At 39.1% G+C, this 17,762-nt stretch overlaps 1 protein-coding gene across 1 annotated transcript; it reads left to right on the top strand.

The window, feature by feature from the left end:
• The first annotated feature begins 1,087 nt into the window (after positions 1–1,087).
• On the top strand, positions 1,088–16,039 carry ripk3 (receptor-interacting serine-threonine kinase 3). Its single transcript, XM_085396126.1, has 13 exons — positions 1,088–1,158; positions 1,998–2,161; positions 2,238–2,403; positions 3,383–3,538; positions 5,008–5,159; positions 5,563–5,612; positions 7,070–7,231; positions 7,917–7,999; positions 8,441–8,504; positions 9,743–9,807; positions 11,978–12,029; positions 12,153–12,343; positions 14,121–16,039. Exons 2-13 carry the CDS (start codon positions 2,004–2,006, stop codon positions 14,340–14,342), a joined length of 1,521 nt encoding a protein of 506 aa, XP_085252252.1. The 5' UTR covers positions 1,088–1,158; positions 1,998–2,003; the 3' UTR covers positions 14,343–16,039.
• Positions 16,040–17,762: the final 1,723 nt, after the last annotated feature.

Raw genomic sequence — 17,762 nt, 5'->3', positions numbered from 1 at the left:
TGGGTCTAAACATAAATCATGTCACTATAGATTAATTTTGCTTTATGTCCCTGTATGTCATTGTGATTCAGCATGGCCTTCATTCAACCTGAGTTTGACGTTCCTGCTCTACAGGACAAGAATGCTCAGCACACACGCCCTGATTCTTCTACAGGACAAGAATGCTCAGCACACACGCCCTGATTCTTTAGCATATGATTGCAGAGCAAATTATCAGTCTTGCTTTCAGGCTTGCATCGAATGACAACATGTCAGGTGTGTGTTCAGACACACCTGTAATAAAAAAGCAAGACACAGGAATGTCTGAACTGGGGCGGTGTTGTCATTATTTTAATCATCTGGAAACAAAGCCTGTTGATGCGAACCTATAAACTGTTGTCATTACATAATGACGTGTTTGGCTTTTAATGCCAGTGTTTTTAATTGATCATGTTACAAAGTTAGGGCTAGTTAACCTGCATCTATAATGTTTAACCAACCTTTAATGAAATTACCCTAAGAAAAAAAAAAGATCAACACAGGACGCTATCTTTTCTTACCTGTTTTATTTTTAAATGTATTTTATCTGTATTTATTGGTGGGTATTTATTTATTTTAATTTCAGGATTATCTTTACTTCCTGGTCTTTATTTGTCTCATTTGTGTTTTAGCCCTGATTCATCCACATAAAGAAGCTCAGGCCAAGACAAAAGCGTGTGATGCCTGTTTTGTCAGTCCTCCGTACTTGCGGTGTTGTGATTTTGTAAAACCCTCCCATTTACTATAACTCAGCTGACATTACTGACACACTGAGTTGAGCACCATCTGCTGGCCAAATTAAAAAAAAAATCTTACAGAATGATTATTACTCTCACAGCAACAAAAAAGTCTTTTGTAACTTTTCACCTGATTATTTCTCCTCTTCCCTTTTTTTTGGTGATAAATAACACTTAAAGATTTAAATCTGTGAAATAAAACTAGGGTTAAAAAAATAAAAAAGGAGCAGGACAGAAGCAGAAGTTAAAAAAAAAGACATTTATTGGTCGGAGCTGAACTTTCGCTTCTGCTTCCACCAGGTCCAGCCTCTAGTAGCGAGTAGAAAGTCACTGAATAAGCACAAGGGTTTTCACACTTACTCGGTATGATTGAATGATGACAGAGAGGAGCGAATAACTAAGGGTGAGTAATTCCCCATGTTTTGAAAAATCCACTAGATTCTCTTACTAGTGTTTATGTGAGTGTCTTGCAATGAGTTCGTAATGGTTTCAAACTTTAATGTAGTGTCAGTCTGGTTCAAAGAAGACACAACATTAGGCATCCTTTAAATTAGTATAAATCGCAGTTTAGGGGAACAACCGAAGCTACTAAAGTCTCTAATACTTCACAGTGTTCACTAAAACAAAGTCTACAGAGGTAGCTTTCACAGCAGGGCTGTTGTGTTTCTGCATTGTTGACACGTTTCTTTTATTTTGCCGACTTTCTGGAATTTTTGTAGCGTGTCAAGGCCCCTGAAAAACAAAGAGTGTGGTTTCCTGTGTATATGTTGAGGTGTGTGTTGAAAAGCTAGTTCTCTGAATTTTACCTTTTAAAATGGACATTACCAGAGGCACTTTAGTTCCTCCTAACATACGGTTCAACTTCCTCAATGACTGAAGCAATAAAGAAAATCAGTATTTATGATGCTGCTGGCAGCAAATTGAACAGATGACCACATAACAAGGTAACACCTGACAGAAGTAAACATTTTTCAAAGGGGAACACATTCAAACTCCATGACGTGAAAGTCTTTAGCTAACACTTCTGCTCTTTGGGTACCAATTTTGGCATTTCAAGCCAAATAAACCCAGAAAAGTATTTATTTTACCTACTTCTTATTTGTATATGGGTAGGCATGTTGAATGAAGCAGTGCCACACTGAATGCCATTCACACACACGTTCACACACTGGTGGAGGCAAGCTACAGTTGTATAATAACAAAATAAATTTCCCTGCTGTCTTCATTTATATAATATTCTAGTGAAATATGGCACTGCACAGCTCTCCCACTCACGCGGAGATTGGAGACTCTGATCTGGATGACTGGGAAGTAAAAGGCTCTGGAGGTTTCGGACAAGTCTACAAGGCCAGACATCAAATGTGGTGCTGCGATGTGGCCGTTAAACTGCTCCACGATGACGATGGGTAAGTGGTTACCCAAACTGTTTTTAGATAATAACAAGAGTTGGATTTTACTGACGGGGGAATCCGACACACACAGGACCAGTTCATCCTTGCTGCGTGAAGTCAGAATGATGTGTAAAGGAAGCAGCCCATACGTCATTCCAGTCCTTGGGGTCTTTAAAGGTCATAGTCCCTCTTTTGGACCAGTAAAGCTTGGGCTGGTCATGGAGTTCATGGAGAGAGGATCACTTGCCAACCTGCAGGTAAACAACATACCTGATCCACTTAGATGAAGGCCAAAAGGCTTGACGAATTATAGTGTCTCAAAATTTATTGGATAGATTGGCCTAAAATTTCCTAAACAAGCCCTTCTAAAATGCTGTACTGTTTTTTTCAACATGTAAACTACCTCTCCTTGGGTCAGGGAAATGTCATGTTTTAAGTTAAGGGCTTGTTTGGTTGAGCTTAGATATAAATTGTTTTTTTCAGTGTACAAGAATCATTGCCATCATGGTAACAAGTCATGTGCTTAAAGCTAGGAACCACTCATAAGAAGAAATCAATGTTAGTTAATAGTAAATAAATCTTGGTTTGATATTGTTTAGGTTCAGCTGAACAATACAACTCCCAATAATGATTATGGCAGTGTGGGTTATTTCATTACAAAAAGTCCATTACTGTCTTTTATCCATATGGACAGGAGAGTAGACAAGGGGACTTTGTAGCTAACCCTAGCACTCGCTAATTATGCATACTGTAACTTCAAGTCTTAAAAGTAGAGCATTATAACATGGAAGTCTATTGGGATTCACCTTTAGGGAAATCCACACATATTTGTGACTCAGTTTACGGTCAGTAGTTCAGACTTTATCAGTATGTCTGGTTACAAAATAATTAGCTTTACCTTAGCTGATGCTAACATGCTAAATTATCATGTCAGTTGCAATCATATAGACATTGTGTCTTTAAGCTCAACCTCAAAGAGCCTTTAGGGTGGCTCTAGACTAATATTGATTGTTCTCTTTCTTGAAATTGTTATAAGGATTAAAGGTTAGGCCGGTTTTCATTTGTAACATCTTTAAACAACAAAGCAGCTGAACTGGAAGAGTCCAGTTACAAATACCTGGGTTTAAATTGAGAAATTATGTATGAGTAGGAGATTATACTGAGCTAGATGAGAAAAATGTAAGACAAGAGATTGTCAAAGTGTAAAGCCAAAATGATCTGCCCTTACTCTAACAGAGAACTTTACAAGGACCCCCGCCCTGGCCACTGGCCTTCAGACTGACCCACCAGGTGGCCCTAGGTATAAACTTCCTCCACAATCTCTCTCCTGCTCTGCTGCACCTGGACCTAAAGCCGAGCAACGTGCTGCTGGACTCCTTTCTGAATGCCAAGGTGATTGTTTAGACTTTAAAATGGTGCTCTGCTGATTTAGAAGTAATTATTTTCTATAAATTTTGGAAGGAAAAATACAAACAGCTGCGTTTTCTTCTTCACATTGAAAACTCAAACCTTTGAATCACCAGCAGAGGTCTTATATTAGGGTGACCATATTTTGATTTCCAAAAAAGGGGACACTTGGCCCAGTCATAAAGAAATTTAATAATACTATTTGCTTAAAGAAAATTGTATTTTCTCTAATGCTTTCCATCTGACTTTGAGCCCCACTCTTTAGCCTAACCACAATGACATCATGGTGTTTACCACAAAAGGCTTTGCACAACTGTAAACAGACTTTAATGCGTAAAACTGGTGGAGTTTCCTCTTGGAAGAGTCCCAAACCTCATCCAACTGTATTTACTGTGACTGAATCAGAGACGTTATGAGAAACAGGACTTCCAAAGTATCTTGAGTAAAGATGTTGGCAGGATTGTTCGCGATGGAGAGCATCCACCCAGACAACTGAATACTTGTCAATCACAAGCCGTTAGCCAACAATTCTTTATTTGATAAATCTCCTTTGGTACCAACCAAGTTGACCTTGTGTTCATCTGTTGATGATTAAATTTAGGTCCTTTTCAAGCTTTGAAGAGACAAAGCATGAATTGGACACGTTTATTACATGTTTGAGTGTTTTATTGGTGACTCTACAAATACAATAATGATAGCCAGAGTCTAGACTACCTCTTACCCTGTGACAGCGGCAATAGGTCCAACTTTCTCAACGAAGCTAAATTTTGATGATTTTGGTGAATAGATGGGTTTATTTTTTAATATGTTAGCAGATATTAGATTGATTTGAATAAAGGGTTTTAAATCCATTTCTTACTATTGTTAGCTTAATATTGAGACCACTTGACTACTTTATTATGAAGCACACCTGTAATAATTGGGTTATTAAAAGGTTTTTGGTGAATAAAAATGGTTTAAAATTAGCTTACATATGATTTTATTACTACTATTATTTTTTCTAATTAATAATATCCTCTAAAACTCTTAATACATCTAAAGACATTTAAAAACATTTGTTCTGTGATGTGTTTATAAAATTAAAATGTAAGATTTTCAGAAAGTTGGCCAATATAATTAATTTTGGGGGGTTTTTACAAAGTAGTTTTACTTCAGCATTTCACATGGATTTTTTGCTTTGTCATTTCAGGGGTTACTCAAGTGCAACTTACATACTCCACAAGTCATGAATGTAATTTTAAATAATTATCCATGACTGTTTTCATGGATAACATCAAAGACCGGAAAGATTGCAGTAAAATGAGATAGATAACAGTTTGAGCAGTTTCTTTTAAGGTGTCTTTAATAAAGCAGTAATATTTTTAATACAATGCACTGTAGGTTTGTGTAAAATACAGTATTTTTGTCCAAACAAACTGCCTGATTGTCTTCTCCTTCCCTCTGTTTCCGTCTAGCTTACAGATTTCGGCCTTGCCAAGTTTTCCCAAAGTGTCACACGGAAATCTAAGAAGTACAGCGACGAAGAAGAAGGGGGAACTATCAGCTACATGCCCCCAGAGGCATTTAGCATCTCATACAACCCAACTCGGGCATCTGATATCTACAGGTAAAAGAGTCAATTTTTCCTTTGATATTTAGGAATTAGTACCAATGCCAAATTTCACCTTCACACTCATCTTAAAACATTAGATGGTGAACTTTGCATTCTAATCCACAGCCATTAACCACAGGCTCATTGCTGGTGGGTAAATAAAAATACGAGTGGTAACACACGAGGTTAACAGGTTCCAGGGAACTTGGCTGAGGAATAATGTATCGTAATTGTAATCATGTGACTTCCTCATTTGACGAACTGCAGCCAGTTGCTTAACTCCTCCCTCTGTAATCTGGTCGTGTTGTTGTTACTGATGTCATGGAGCAGACTGACAAACTGATAGCCAAACTCGACAATGACTGCAGATATACATTATTATAATTGCTGTGTTTGATTTTCTCCATCTCTCTTTCAGCTATGGTATACTGTTGTGGTCCATTGTCACAGGAAAAGAACCATATCCACGTAGGTAGCTTCCATAATCTTCCCCCTCCTTGGCTCAAAAACAGTTTCTATCCTTATTTGACTCTGAGCTTCACATGATTGAATGCATATTGACAGAGCCCCCTTTATAGCCAGTGTTTTTGATTCTAACTGGCAGCAAACTGAAGCCACATAGTGGAAATTCACCATGTGTAACCAGAAGATAGAATAACTAAACTAAAGACTCCACTGACTGTTTTTAGACAATGAACCAACAGTCAAACAGAAAGTTTGACGGTCTGTGATCAGCATAGAGTCTTAGGCTACGTTCACAATGCAGGCGAAAGCGCATCAAATCGACTTTTTTGACCCTATGCGACACATATCCGATCATGGTATGACAGTTTGAACAGAACAAATCTGATATTTTCAAATCCGACCTGGGTCACTTTCGTATGTGGTACTGAATCCGATACATATCTGATGTTTTAGAAAGCGACTGCTGTTTGAATGGTCATCATCATCAAACAGACAAAAAAAAATCGGATTTGATCAAAAAATAGGAATTGAGCATTAAGACTTGCAGTGTGAACGTAGCATAACAGATGGCAGTTACTCCCAGTCTAAAAAGTGAAGCCCAGTTGGCCATCATAGAACCACTGGTTGCTAGGGAAAAATGTGTATTTCGCAAAATTGGTGGATCCTGAATGTTTCTGTTAGTGAGTGAAATCAGTTGCAAAGAAAGTTCAGCTGTGATTGCCTTGATTGCTGGCAGATTGCAATAATTTCCTTTAGTTTTTCATGTTAAATTTTTTGTTCAGGAATTTTTAGTAAAACTTGTGTCTCAGCTCTGTATCACAACAACATAACAAGTATGTCTGTGCAGGTTCTCAGTCATCCAGATCATCATAGTCTAAAACATGCAGCTTTTACTTTGTAAGCAAACCTTCTCCAATCTCGCTTTGTGTCGCACTTCAGTTACAGCTCTGAGAGCAGCGGGACAGTGTTTGTAGATAAATCTGTCGCTTCCATTCAAACTATGCAGCAATATTCTTCTTCTTAAGTGATTTGTAGGATGGCATTGGCAGTCGTGGTCCTCCAAGATACCCTCTCTCACATAGAGTGCAGCATCTCATTTGGTGTTTTCGTCACCAAATGTCACCTTAATCTCACACCTCTAAGTGGCTCACTGTTAACAGTACATGGTTAGCAATCACATGTCTGCAAAACTGAAGTGAAGTCATGCTTTTTGCCACTCAATAAGCTTAAGTGCTAACACTTATGTTATAGCATAAGTGTTATGCTACCCTGGAAGAGGGCAGAGAGTGTCCCATAATAGTAAGGTAAATTTAGCAAACCAAAAAACACTTTACTTTTAGTCCTTTGTTCATATGAAGCTATTTGTTAGAGAAAATTTAAACACATCACTTCAAAATAATCATCAGTGCAGAAACGTAAAATGTTGATGCTCTCCTGACGCACACATCCCTCTGATGCAGATGCATTGTCCAGCATAGTTCGTCTCCGCATCCCGCAGGGAGACCGTCCATCGCTGGACGAGATCCGTTGTTTGGCTGCAGGGCGTGCCGGGTTAGCAAGACTAATGGAGCTCATGCAGAAATGCTGGGAGGCTAAACCTGCTCAAAGACCCACTTCTCATGGTAAGAAAACTGGGTGGGATGGTTGTCTTAGAGCCTGAGGTGGGTCTCTACTGACTCTGCAAAGGCTTAAATCTGAAGGTCCTTTTGTCATCAGGGTCCCTCAGATTTTTAATGATGTGCCTGAGGAGATGAGGCTTGCAGAATCAGTGAAACAGTTTTATAAACTTCCTTTTATGTCATGCGGTCTTTCTGTTCACCCTTTTTATTGCTTTTTAAATTTCTTATGTGTATTATCTGTTTTTATGCTATTTTATACTTAATGCAGTAAAGTAGTTTTTGAACCACAGAGGTTGAACATTAGCATTATTCTTAAAGCATCTAGCATAGCTGGAGACTCTTGTTATTGATTAGAACAGGACTAAGCAAAGAAATGGAGATTTTATTTCTATAACACATTTTAAACCAAAGTGCTTTACATGCACACAAAACCCAGCTTCCTTAAGAAGCTCAAATTTGGGTAAATTTGATTATAAATTTGTGAATTCAGTTCATTATTTGGCTAATAAATAACAGCATAACTTTTAGTTTTAAACGGGTGGACTAATAAATTTGTTAAGGACAGTATTTACTTTATATTTCACAATTTTAATTGCTGAAGAAATATTTCAAACCAGGTTATCTAAACTCTAAAGAAAACCAGAGCAGCTTGGCTGGCCCTAATGTTTTGTCTTCACACCCTCTGCAGTGTGCACAATTGTGACAGAAGAGCTGTATAAGATGCACAAACGTGCAATTATTGACGCCGTTCATGGAGTGCTGAAGAAACTGGTGAGGGACAAACCTCTTGTTTTCATAGACATAAGTAATTTTGTTACTATGTGAAACTTTGACATGACGCAGCATATTTTTTTGTTTTTTCTTAACCTCCTAGGACCTGGCGTCCACATATGTGGACATCACATTTTGGGTTATTTAGACCAAAATACTCAATTTTGCTCTAGAAGGGCCTGATATCCACTGACGAGGACGTTATACTGCTACTGTTCTATCAACATTTTAAACAAATATCCTCATATGTGGCTCTGATTTTTCATAAAAACAAAAATAAGGTTAAAAAAAAATCTGGTAATTCTTTGTTTTTACATTCATTGGGCCCCAATATGCCCAAATATCAAAGAGAAATTAAAAATGCATGCCGTGGAAGAGTTCGGGTCTTAGGAGGTTAATTTACGTCACGGACTGATTTTTTGTTTCTTTTCCTCTTTCCAGGACCAAACGGAAACAGAGGAAATGACTGAGCAGTTTGAGAGGTTTTCTATTGCTCAGTCTGCAGGTCTGTTTTACCATAATCAGCGTATATTAGATTCTGTGATATTGTTTTGTATGTTTCGCACCATGTTTAACACCACACATTTAAAGCGTACTTGTGAATACATTACAACTTGGTTATTTAATAGGTGTCACAGCAAGAAGAGCAATACGCCCTGGTTCAGATATTTATACCAATATCTGAAGCCAATAAGCATATTTTTGATTGAGTGCATTAAAGAAAAAGTCTACAATATTTGAAAATGCACTCATTACATTTTTTCTTGTCTGTTGCTATGTCAGATTAGAGACTCAAGTCAATGCAAAGATAAGCTAATTTCTCACTTAGTGTCTAAAACATGATTTTTTCTAAAGCTTCCACTTAAAGTTTCTACGGAGCCCCACAGGGGACATGGGAGAAAAAAAATTAAGACGGACTTTTGCGAGATCTCGCAAAACTAACTCGGGATCTCGCAAAAGTTTTGCGAGATCTTGCAAAACAAACTCGGGATCTCGCAAAGCCTTTGCGAGATCTCGCAAAAGTTGAATTCCAACAATGGCGGCAGCTACTTAGTTGTAATATTATTCTTTCTGGGTCACAAAATAAACTTTTAAGATGTTTTGAGGCGTGAATGTAGTTGTGTAAACGTCAGATATCTGCTTGGTTTACAAGACATCACATATTTGCAAAAGTGCTCCGACGTTTTCGGAGATCTGACACCCACCATCTCGAAGTTAACGGGAGGTCGAGACGTACTACAGCTGGGAGGAACACCGCTTTCCCGGCACATCGTGCCTCGACCTCCCGGTCGGCTTCGAGTTGGCGGCTAAAACTTTTGCGAGAGCTCGCAAATTTTGCGAGATCCCGAGTTTATTTTGCGAGATCTTGCAAAACATTTACGAGATCCCGACTTAGTTTTGCGAGATCTCGCAAAACTAAGTCGGGATCTCGCAAAACTTTTGCGAGATCTTGCAAAAGTCCGTCTTAATTTTTTTTCTTCCATGTCCCCTGCGGGGCTCCGTAAGTTTCTGTGTGAAACAGAGCAAAAAAACAAAACAAAAAACCAACAGATTTGTCAAAACCAAACTTCGCTACAGCTTTCATGTTCTTCTAATTGTCATCAACATGTAGCAGTGTGAACTCTATTTGTCTTTCCGGCTAGAAAATGAACTGATGCTAAAGAACTACAAAAGAAAACTACAATAAAAGCTTGTTTTATCTATATAATAACAATAATAACAATAGCAGTATATTTTTTGCAGTGAGCACCATAGTGAAACCTGCAAACATTTGTGAAGATGTCCCTACAGGGCGCCCGCCCATTCAGGTGAGCAGAGAGAGTCACGTTTGCTTCAGTTCAACGCTGACAAATTATATATAGTTGTCAGAAAGGATTAGCTCCAAACACCATGTAGGTTTGAAATTATAAACCAACCATCAGTGTTGTAGTCAGAATGAGCTGAGTGGCAAAAAACAACATTCAAATACTCAAAATGTGCTCTATGCCATTTCTTTCCCTTTTGTCATGAATTGGCCAATACAGTATTGTTTCAACACTGCGCTTCTTCAATCACGGGGAAATACTGTGTGCATCACTTCCTACTGCACTAGGGGAATTTTCAAAGAGGAATCCTGAACACAGCAAATGTAAAATAAGCACGACAACCTAAGCATTACATGTACAAGTCATGGAAACCCATGCATGGGGCTCCTTGTGCACAGGTTTTGTGCTGACGGTAATGCCAGAGGAGGTTTGCAACTTTTAGACTCAGTGACCCCGCTCTGTAACGCTACGTGGTCTGAGGTACTCTGGTTCTTAAACACAGGGGATTGTTGACTAACTGGGAGGCAAGAAACTTCATAACCTGACTTGTTGCAACGATGGCGTCCTGTTAACAGCACCACACTGTAATTCAGTGAGGTCTTCAGAATGATCCACTCTTTCACATATGTTTGTAAAGGCAGACTTTATGGCCAGAGGCAGGACTTTATATACCTGCGCACATGAGACTGAAAGCACCTGAATTCAAAGATTAAGAGGTGAAGACCGATACTGTTGTCCACTATATTTAATTTTAAAATTAAGGACATGTGTGTTCTGTCCTGTCTTCCTCCCTTCACCCACAACCGGTCGCAGCAGATGGCCGCATGGTCCATGCACCTGGTTCTGCCCGAGGTTTCTTCCTGTTAAAAGGGAGTTTTTCCTTTCCACTCTCACCATGTGCTTGGTTGTAAGGAGTTGTCTGATGGCTGGGTTTTTCTTTGGATTATTTTAGGGTTTTTTCCTTACAACAGGGGTGTCGAACTCCAGGCCTTGAGGGCCGGTGTCCTGCAGGTTTTAGATCTCACCCAGGGTCAACACACCTGAATCAAATTATTAGTTCATTACCAGGCCTCTGGAGAACTTCAAGACATGTCGAGGAGGTAATTTAGCCATTTAAATCAGCTGTGATGGATCAAGGACACATCTAAAACCTGCCGGACAGCGGCCCTTGAGGCCTGGAGTTCCCACACCCCCTGGTTTAAGAAGCCATCAACCTGGAAAAATCCCTTAGTGACTATGGTTGCTCCCCTCCCCATAACAGACTGATAGACTTTCACTTCAGGTTACATTTTTATTAGAATCATAAAGCATACTTTTCTTGAAGGACTAACTAATGATTAATATCTAGAACTGCTGGTCTAGTGGTTTTTTACATTAAGGTTCACATTGGGCCATCACTGAACAAAAAAAAAATCAAAAATACCCCTTCAACATATTGTAATTCAAGTGGTCTGAATGGTAACTAGACTTCTGCAATACATTGTGGTTTAAATTTCATAATAGAAAATAGTCCATATAGGAAGTAAGACCAAGTGGTGCAATCATCTAAGTAGAGGACTTTCATATGGGGGGATGGAAATGGACTCTTACGTTAAGCCAAAATGTAACGCTGACTATGAATCACATACATGTAATCATAGTTGTGTAATGAGAGGGGCGTAGATGTAGATCTGTCTACCACACATTTAATTATATTGTTTCACTTAAAAAAAACAAGAAAAAACTAAAGTTTAAAACATTACAGTAAGTGTAGATGCTTTCCAAGATGTGGATTTTATAGATTTACTCATAAAAGAAATACGTTAATCTTGTTTGTACATTTTTAGCATATCTTGTGAAAGAACGACAATCGTGAGAGACTTTTAGTGGAAAGCATGTGTGTTTTTAGTACCATTATTAGTATCAGTGTTACTTATCTTGAGCCCTAATCCAAGGGAAGTTACACTGCGGTAAAGCTCATCAGCCACTGTCGTCACAGTTTTACACACTGTCACTACACCAAAGCCACAGGAAGCATCTAAATAATTTTCACTACACTCGGATCCCATTGAGACCCTGTAAGAACTGTGAGAAAATGAGGCCGGTAAAGATTGTTTATCCTCACTTTATTCCACATTCTTCATCTTTGCTGTAACTTGCAACAGAGCAATTCTTTTATTTCCTTTTCTTACAGGAAGTGGCTGGCAGTTGGCCTGCAAATCAAAGAGACAACACTAGAGTCAAAGGTAAGAAGGAAGTTGTTGCTGAAGCAGAACAGAAACGGTTGACTGAAGGGGGAACCGTTTGTTGTAGTCAAATAAAGTGCCTGTTGTGGCTTCATGTCTGAAGATAAATGTGTTGCCTTCCAGAATCACCTTCACATCGAACTGCCAATGTGTCTCAGGTGGACCAACCCCACTCAGCAGGCTATAAAATGAAACCATCCTCTGTTCAGCCCATTCAGTCGCAGCCCCCGTCAGCTCCATCGAGGAAGCCGCAAAATAGATCATCGAAAAACATTTGCCCACCTTTTAAGCAAAACCATTTCTCTCAGTACCAGGTGTGTGTGTTCGTTGTTTTTCACCGACTTAAAGACTTTTTCCACAATGAGCAGGTCTAATGTTTTTCAATTAAAAGAGCTTGAATATACTAATTAACTTCATAAGTTAACCTAATTCAAAACTTACCAGTTCACCAGCAGAGACGGGCAGTAACATGTTAAAAGAAGTATGTTACTGTAATCCAATTACTTTTTTCAAGTAACAAGTAAAGGGATTATTATTGCAAAAAAAGTAATTGAGTTACTGTTACTTTCCCATAAGCACGCTGTGTTAGTGCGTTACTAAAAATTCAATTGTATATGATGGATTATGCAGAAAAAAAGAATTGGACTGAAAGGACCATTGCTTTGTTACATATTCAAGTTTTGTATCATGTTTTTAAAAAGTAATGAAGTTACTAATTACTTGCAGAAACTAAGTAATTTGTAAAGTAACTGGATGACTTTCTTGGAGAATTAATCTGTAATTAGTAACTAATTACTATTTTCAAGTAACTTGACCAGCACTGGTCACCAGTGACCTGGCAAGGGTTATGTTCATGTCTACCCTTTTTTCCTATATGGTACACCCAGTCTGGAATCTCAGATGGCCAAATGCATGTATAATATGTGATTTAATGAATGTGTGTGAATGTTAGATAGTAAGGAAAAAAGCGGTTGTATGGATGGCTGTGAATGAGGCATGTTGTATAAAGCGCTTTGGGTCCTTCAGTACAGTAGAAAAACAATATATGAGAACTGGTCCACTTTCCATAACTATTTTATGAAGATCTGCTTGTTTAGCATGCAGCTACATAACCCAAATGTTTCTTGCATGTTGTGCCTCATAAATGTTAAAATGTGTCAAAATAAAAGCAATTCTAGTAAAAATATATGTAGGCAGTAGTTAAAAACCCGAAAAGAGCAAACTTCTCCAAAGCTCTGCTGACTCAGTAACTACAGAGCTCCAAACATCATCTGGCACTAATATCAGCACGAACATATACAACAGGAGCTTCATAGCATGTGTTTCCATGTCTGAGCAGGTCCTGTAGGTGGTATGTGAAGGTGTCCCATTACTTTTGTCCACAGAGGGCCAAAATCTTCAGTTAGATTTGAGCTTCAGTCATCAATTCTTGTGCTAAGAAATGTTTTGATTAAAAAAAAAGATTAAAAGGTTTACTGCATGATACACAATTTTTAGCCACGAGATGAAACATGGTACGCTCCATTCCAGCTTCATGTTCAAATTTTTACTTTAACTTTGTATCATTTACAGTTCACAGCGGTGTCTGTGGCTCAGGAGGTAGAGCAGGTCGTCTACCAATCGGACGGTTGGTGTTTTGATCTCAGGCTTCTGTTGGTTGCATGTAGAAGTATGTTTGAGCAAAATACTGACCCCCGATGTATCCACTGAACAATGAATGTATGAATATTAGGTTAAAAACACTTAGAACGTAGGAAAAAAGTGCGTGTGTGTAAATGACTGAATCAGGTTTGTAGTAAGAAAGTGCTTTGAGGGTTCAGTGGGGTTACTGTATTAGGGACATCGGCTCTCAGTGACATCATAGAGGTCCAAAAGTAGAAAAACTGAAAAACAAAAAGAGCTGTCTGAAGCTAAGAAAACCAAATGAAATGTTTCCAAAATAGTTCTTAGCAAAGACAAAAAAAGACTGAATTTTAAGTGCTGGAAAATGAATGTAAACATTTTTGTTCAATCTTACAGCGGCTCAAACTAACATGATTTTCTTTTATTCTGAACCGCTTTAAACAAATATTCTTCTTCTTTTCTCTGCAGCGTCAGTCCTCCAGCCCTGGTAATTTCTGCTATCCTGCCACACCTAGAATCAACATGCACTTCTGCAACGTAGTTGGATTACAACTTGGTGACAACAACACCATGCACATCTGCGCCACAGATCCTTTAGAGCGGAAGAGGCACCCAACAGCACCATCTGCCGTTAACGTCCCTCTGCCACACTTGAGAGGCTGGGGGAACAAGGCTGGAGGAGTTGGCTGAGTGTATTGTCTAATCTTCCCTCTTTCTTTTTAACTTCTCAAATTTGAGATCATATTTAAGGGGTTTTTTTTGCATGTTTTTTTTTTTTAATCTGTTGTAGTGGATTTTTATATCTGGACAGGTTTCTGAAAAAGCTTTTTGTTTTCTATTATTTTCTGTATTTATTCTGTTTATTTTGTTTGAAATGCTGAAACCAGTGAAAAAAACATCACACCTTTCTTTTGCACTGTCAGCAGTAGAATTATGGGCCAAGTCTGGTCATATGGTTGATGCTTTTTCACCTACTGTGGTCAACAAATATCCAAAGACACAGTGCCAGGAAATCATCTTAAGCCAGAAATTGCCTTAACGGCAGACTGACTGTTAATCACAACAAGTCAATATGTGTTATAAAACCAAACGTAGGATTTGCATTAATGCACAGGTCTTCGACTCCAGGCCTCAAGGGCCGGTGTCCTGCAGGTTTTAGATGTGTCCTTGATCCAACACAGCTGATTTAATTGGCTAAATTACCTCCTCATCATGTCTTGAAGTTCTCCAGAGGCCTGGTAATAAACTAATCATTTGATTCAGGTGTGTTGACCCAGGGTGAGATCTGAAACCTGCAGGACACCAGCCCTTGAGGCCTGGAGTTTGACACCCCTGCAATAATCCATGGATACGGGTGGGACTTCTTTGGCTTGTCAAGGAGGTTAAAATTAAACACATGCCTTTCAGCATATACTGTTTGTATTACTGTATTTTTCGGACCATAAGGTGCACCGGATTATAAGGCACACTGTTGATGAATGGGTCTGTTTTCATACTAAGGTGCACCGGAATATAAGGCGCATTAGGCAAAACAAAATCAGATCAAACTTTACTCAACTCATTCTTCTTGTTTCCCCCACTTCCGTACCATTGATTCATTAATGTTGAATTCTGTTGCAGCTGCTCTATTCCCGTGTTTTTGCAGCATAATAATGACTAACTTCGTGTTGTGGATGTATTATGTCAGCTGTTCTCGTGACTGAAATTTGGTCCATTGACAGCATCAGGAACCCTCACATTAACTTTTATCGAGTGGAAAAAAGTTAGCGTTCACCCTCCAGCTTCATTGTGTTTATGCTATGCTAACATAGCTGCGTCGCTCGTAGCGCATCATTATATAGCTAGCCAAACTTCAGCAACCCTACAAACATCACTGCTGTTTAGTATACGGTATGTGCAAAAACCTGGTTTGTACTGTATTTGTATGTTTGCTTACACATGCTGTTTTGTTGGCGCATTAAGTGCAGCCGAGATGTTAAAAAATAAAGGAGCTGCATTAAAATTGGCCCATTATGGACTGTCCAACCTCCATATTTTAAGAGGGCAGCTTTGCAGCGTTCACAGTTGAAAATAATCTTTATTTATCTTAAACTGTGCCTTGGTGGAGACCGCCCATTTTAGCAAATCTCCCCTTAGCAAGGTTTGAATAGCAGGTGGGTCACATTGGGGATATCCACTCTCTTGTTAAATCAAAGAGTGATTTTTAAGTTGAAACTTTTCTCTCACAGTGATAAACTGCATGTACAGTGTCCTCATTATTTAATTTTTTCTATACACATGCTTTTCCTTCATTACATGATAATCAGTTAGATTAAAGTGTCACCTTAACTTAAATTTCAATCAAGAATTTGTTTTTGTTTCTTGCCCAAGAAACACATTTTTCATTGCGCAGACAATGGCGTGTCCAGCGGGGTGGCCTGGGGGGGCACAGGCCACCCCCCAAACCAGACTGGCCACCCCAGGTGCCACCCCAAAGGCAAAACAATAAAATTCAATCAAATATCAAATGTCCGATTATGTTTTCACGGTGACGCTCAGATATCCGAGTGTAAGTGAATGCAGCATCGCTTCTGCGCTGTGCGCATCACGTTAGCAAAGGTAGGAGAGCCAAGCGCGAAAGACGGCACTGCAGGAAACAATTTTTCGGTGAAAGAAAATGAGGACAGAATAAATGTCCCGGTAAGTAATATTAAGTTTGTTGAGTTTAGTAAACTTCGGTGAAATTAGAATACCAAGGAAAAAAAATAACACTTAAAGAATTATTGCAGCTGTGGAATATTTCAGACAGTAGGCTACTGAGGGCAGCTAACATAAGAGTTATGAGTTATAAGATATCATCTAAGTCGTAACATTGCTGTATGGAGCTGCAGATTTGGTTGCAGGTTAACATAGCTGGACTGGCCATCGGGCATACCGGGCATGTGCCCGGTGACTTATTATTATTTTTTTTTTTTTGTAATGGCATGAACAATGAGAGGTGGTGGATTGGCCAGATGCAGGTCGATGTGTAGAAATAACTCCGTTGTTTGGTGGTGGCTATGACGGGGCTTCCACAGAGGCAACAGGTGGATGAGGGAAGGGGAGGCAGGAGGAGAGACCCGAGGCAGCCACCAGTCCGAGTGTCAGGTGAACTGAACTTCAGGTAAGAAGTTATGACCTGCAGTCTATCTGGGTCAGATATAAACCAAGTTTAGGTGGAGTTTATTTTCATGTTGCTGACTTTTTACTGTCAGTTGCAATAACTCATACTGCGTTCTAGCCAGTTTGACGGAGTTTTTATACAGCTGGGTGGGTGCTATGATGTTACTGATAGTGAACTTTATTTTATTCATAAGGTTAGTAGAGTTGCCAACGGCTCCTTAAAAAAATGGAATGGTCCCTCATTCAGAGAAAATATTACGCGTTTCGTATTGAGCTGAGAAGAGACGCAGTTTGTCCCGGACTTTAGCTAGACTGGAAAAAAGACACAAAGCTGGATTTATTCTGTCTTTATGCTGCACAGCTGCCTCTTCTTCTCTCATTCTCTCCCCCTCCCTCTCCTGTTGCTACTTCAATCATGAAACTGATCAATGATCAGCTGATCGGCTTTTCTCTCTTGTTTGTTTATCGCCCACTTTGCGCCAGAAAGAGGAAACCAGCGGATATTGCGCTAAACAACAGCAGCACGTTTAAGCTTGATCAGCTGTTGTTAGAATGTATTTAATATTAATTTCTAGTATCAGCTGATGTTTGCTGGAGCCACAGCTGTAAAGCTGCTGGTCATGATGTCTGTTTAGATATGTGGTGAGAGGGAAACATGAAGATGAAACCAGGAGATGTCCTTACTGAATCATCAGAGCTGAACAGGTGATGGAGAAACAGGTTTACCTTTTAGGTGACATGAATGAGTTGAAGTTATGAACTGTTTCTGAGAGACAAATAACACCAGGATCCTTTTTTATGTAGCTGACAGCTGGTAACTGTGCAGGGGCGGGTCTAGCAAAGTTTTGCCAGGGGGCCAGGTAGGGCATTAACAGGGAAAGGTGGGCACAAAGAAATACTTTTCTTTCTTATTCTCATTTAAAATACCTAGTTTTTATTAAATAATTATCTAAATCTTACAACCAAAGT

This window comes from Rhamphochromis longiceps, linkage group LG3 (genome assembly GCF_057381845.1).
Source record: "Rhamphochromis longiceps isolate RC_006_pf linkage group LG3, R_longiceps_female_GT1.1, whole genome shotgun sequence".
Lineage (NCBI taxonomy): Eukaryota > Metazoa > Chordata > Actinopteri > Cichliformes > Cichlidae > Rhamphochromis > Rhamphochromis longiceps.
This window is presented reverse-complemented; position numbering and strand designations above follow the sequence as displayed.

Coding starts and splice junctions, on each gene's coding strand:
- ripk3 (XM_085396126.1), top strand. CDS start 2,004: ATGGCACTGCACAGCTCTCCCACTCACGCGGAGATTGGAGACTCTGAT. Junction 2,404..3,382: donor GATCACTTGCCAACCTGCAG/GTAAACAACATA, acceptor TTACTCTAACAG/AGAACTTTACAAGGACCCCC. Junction 5,160..5,562: donor CGGGCATCTGATATCTACAG/GTAAAAGAGTCA, acceptor TCTCTCTTTCAG/CTATGGTATACTGTTGTGGT.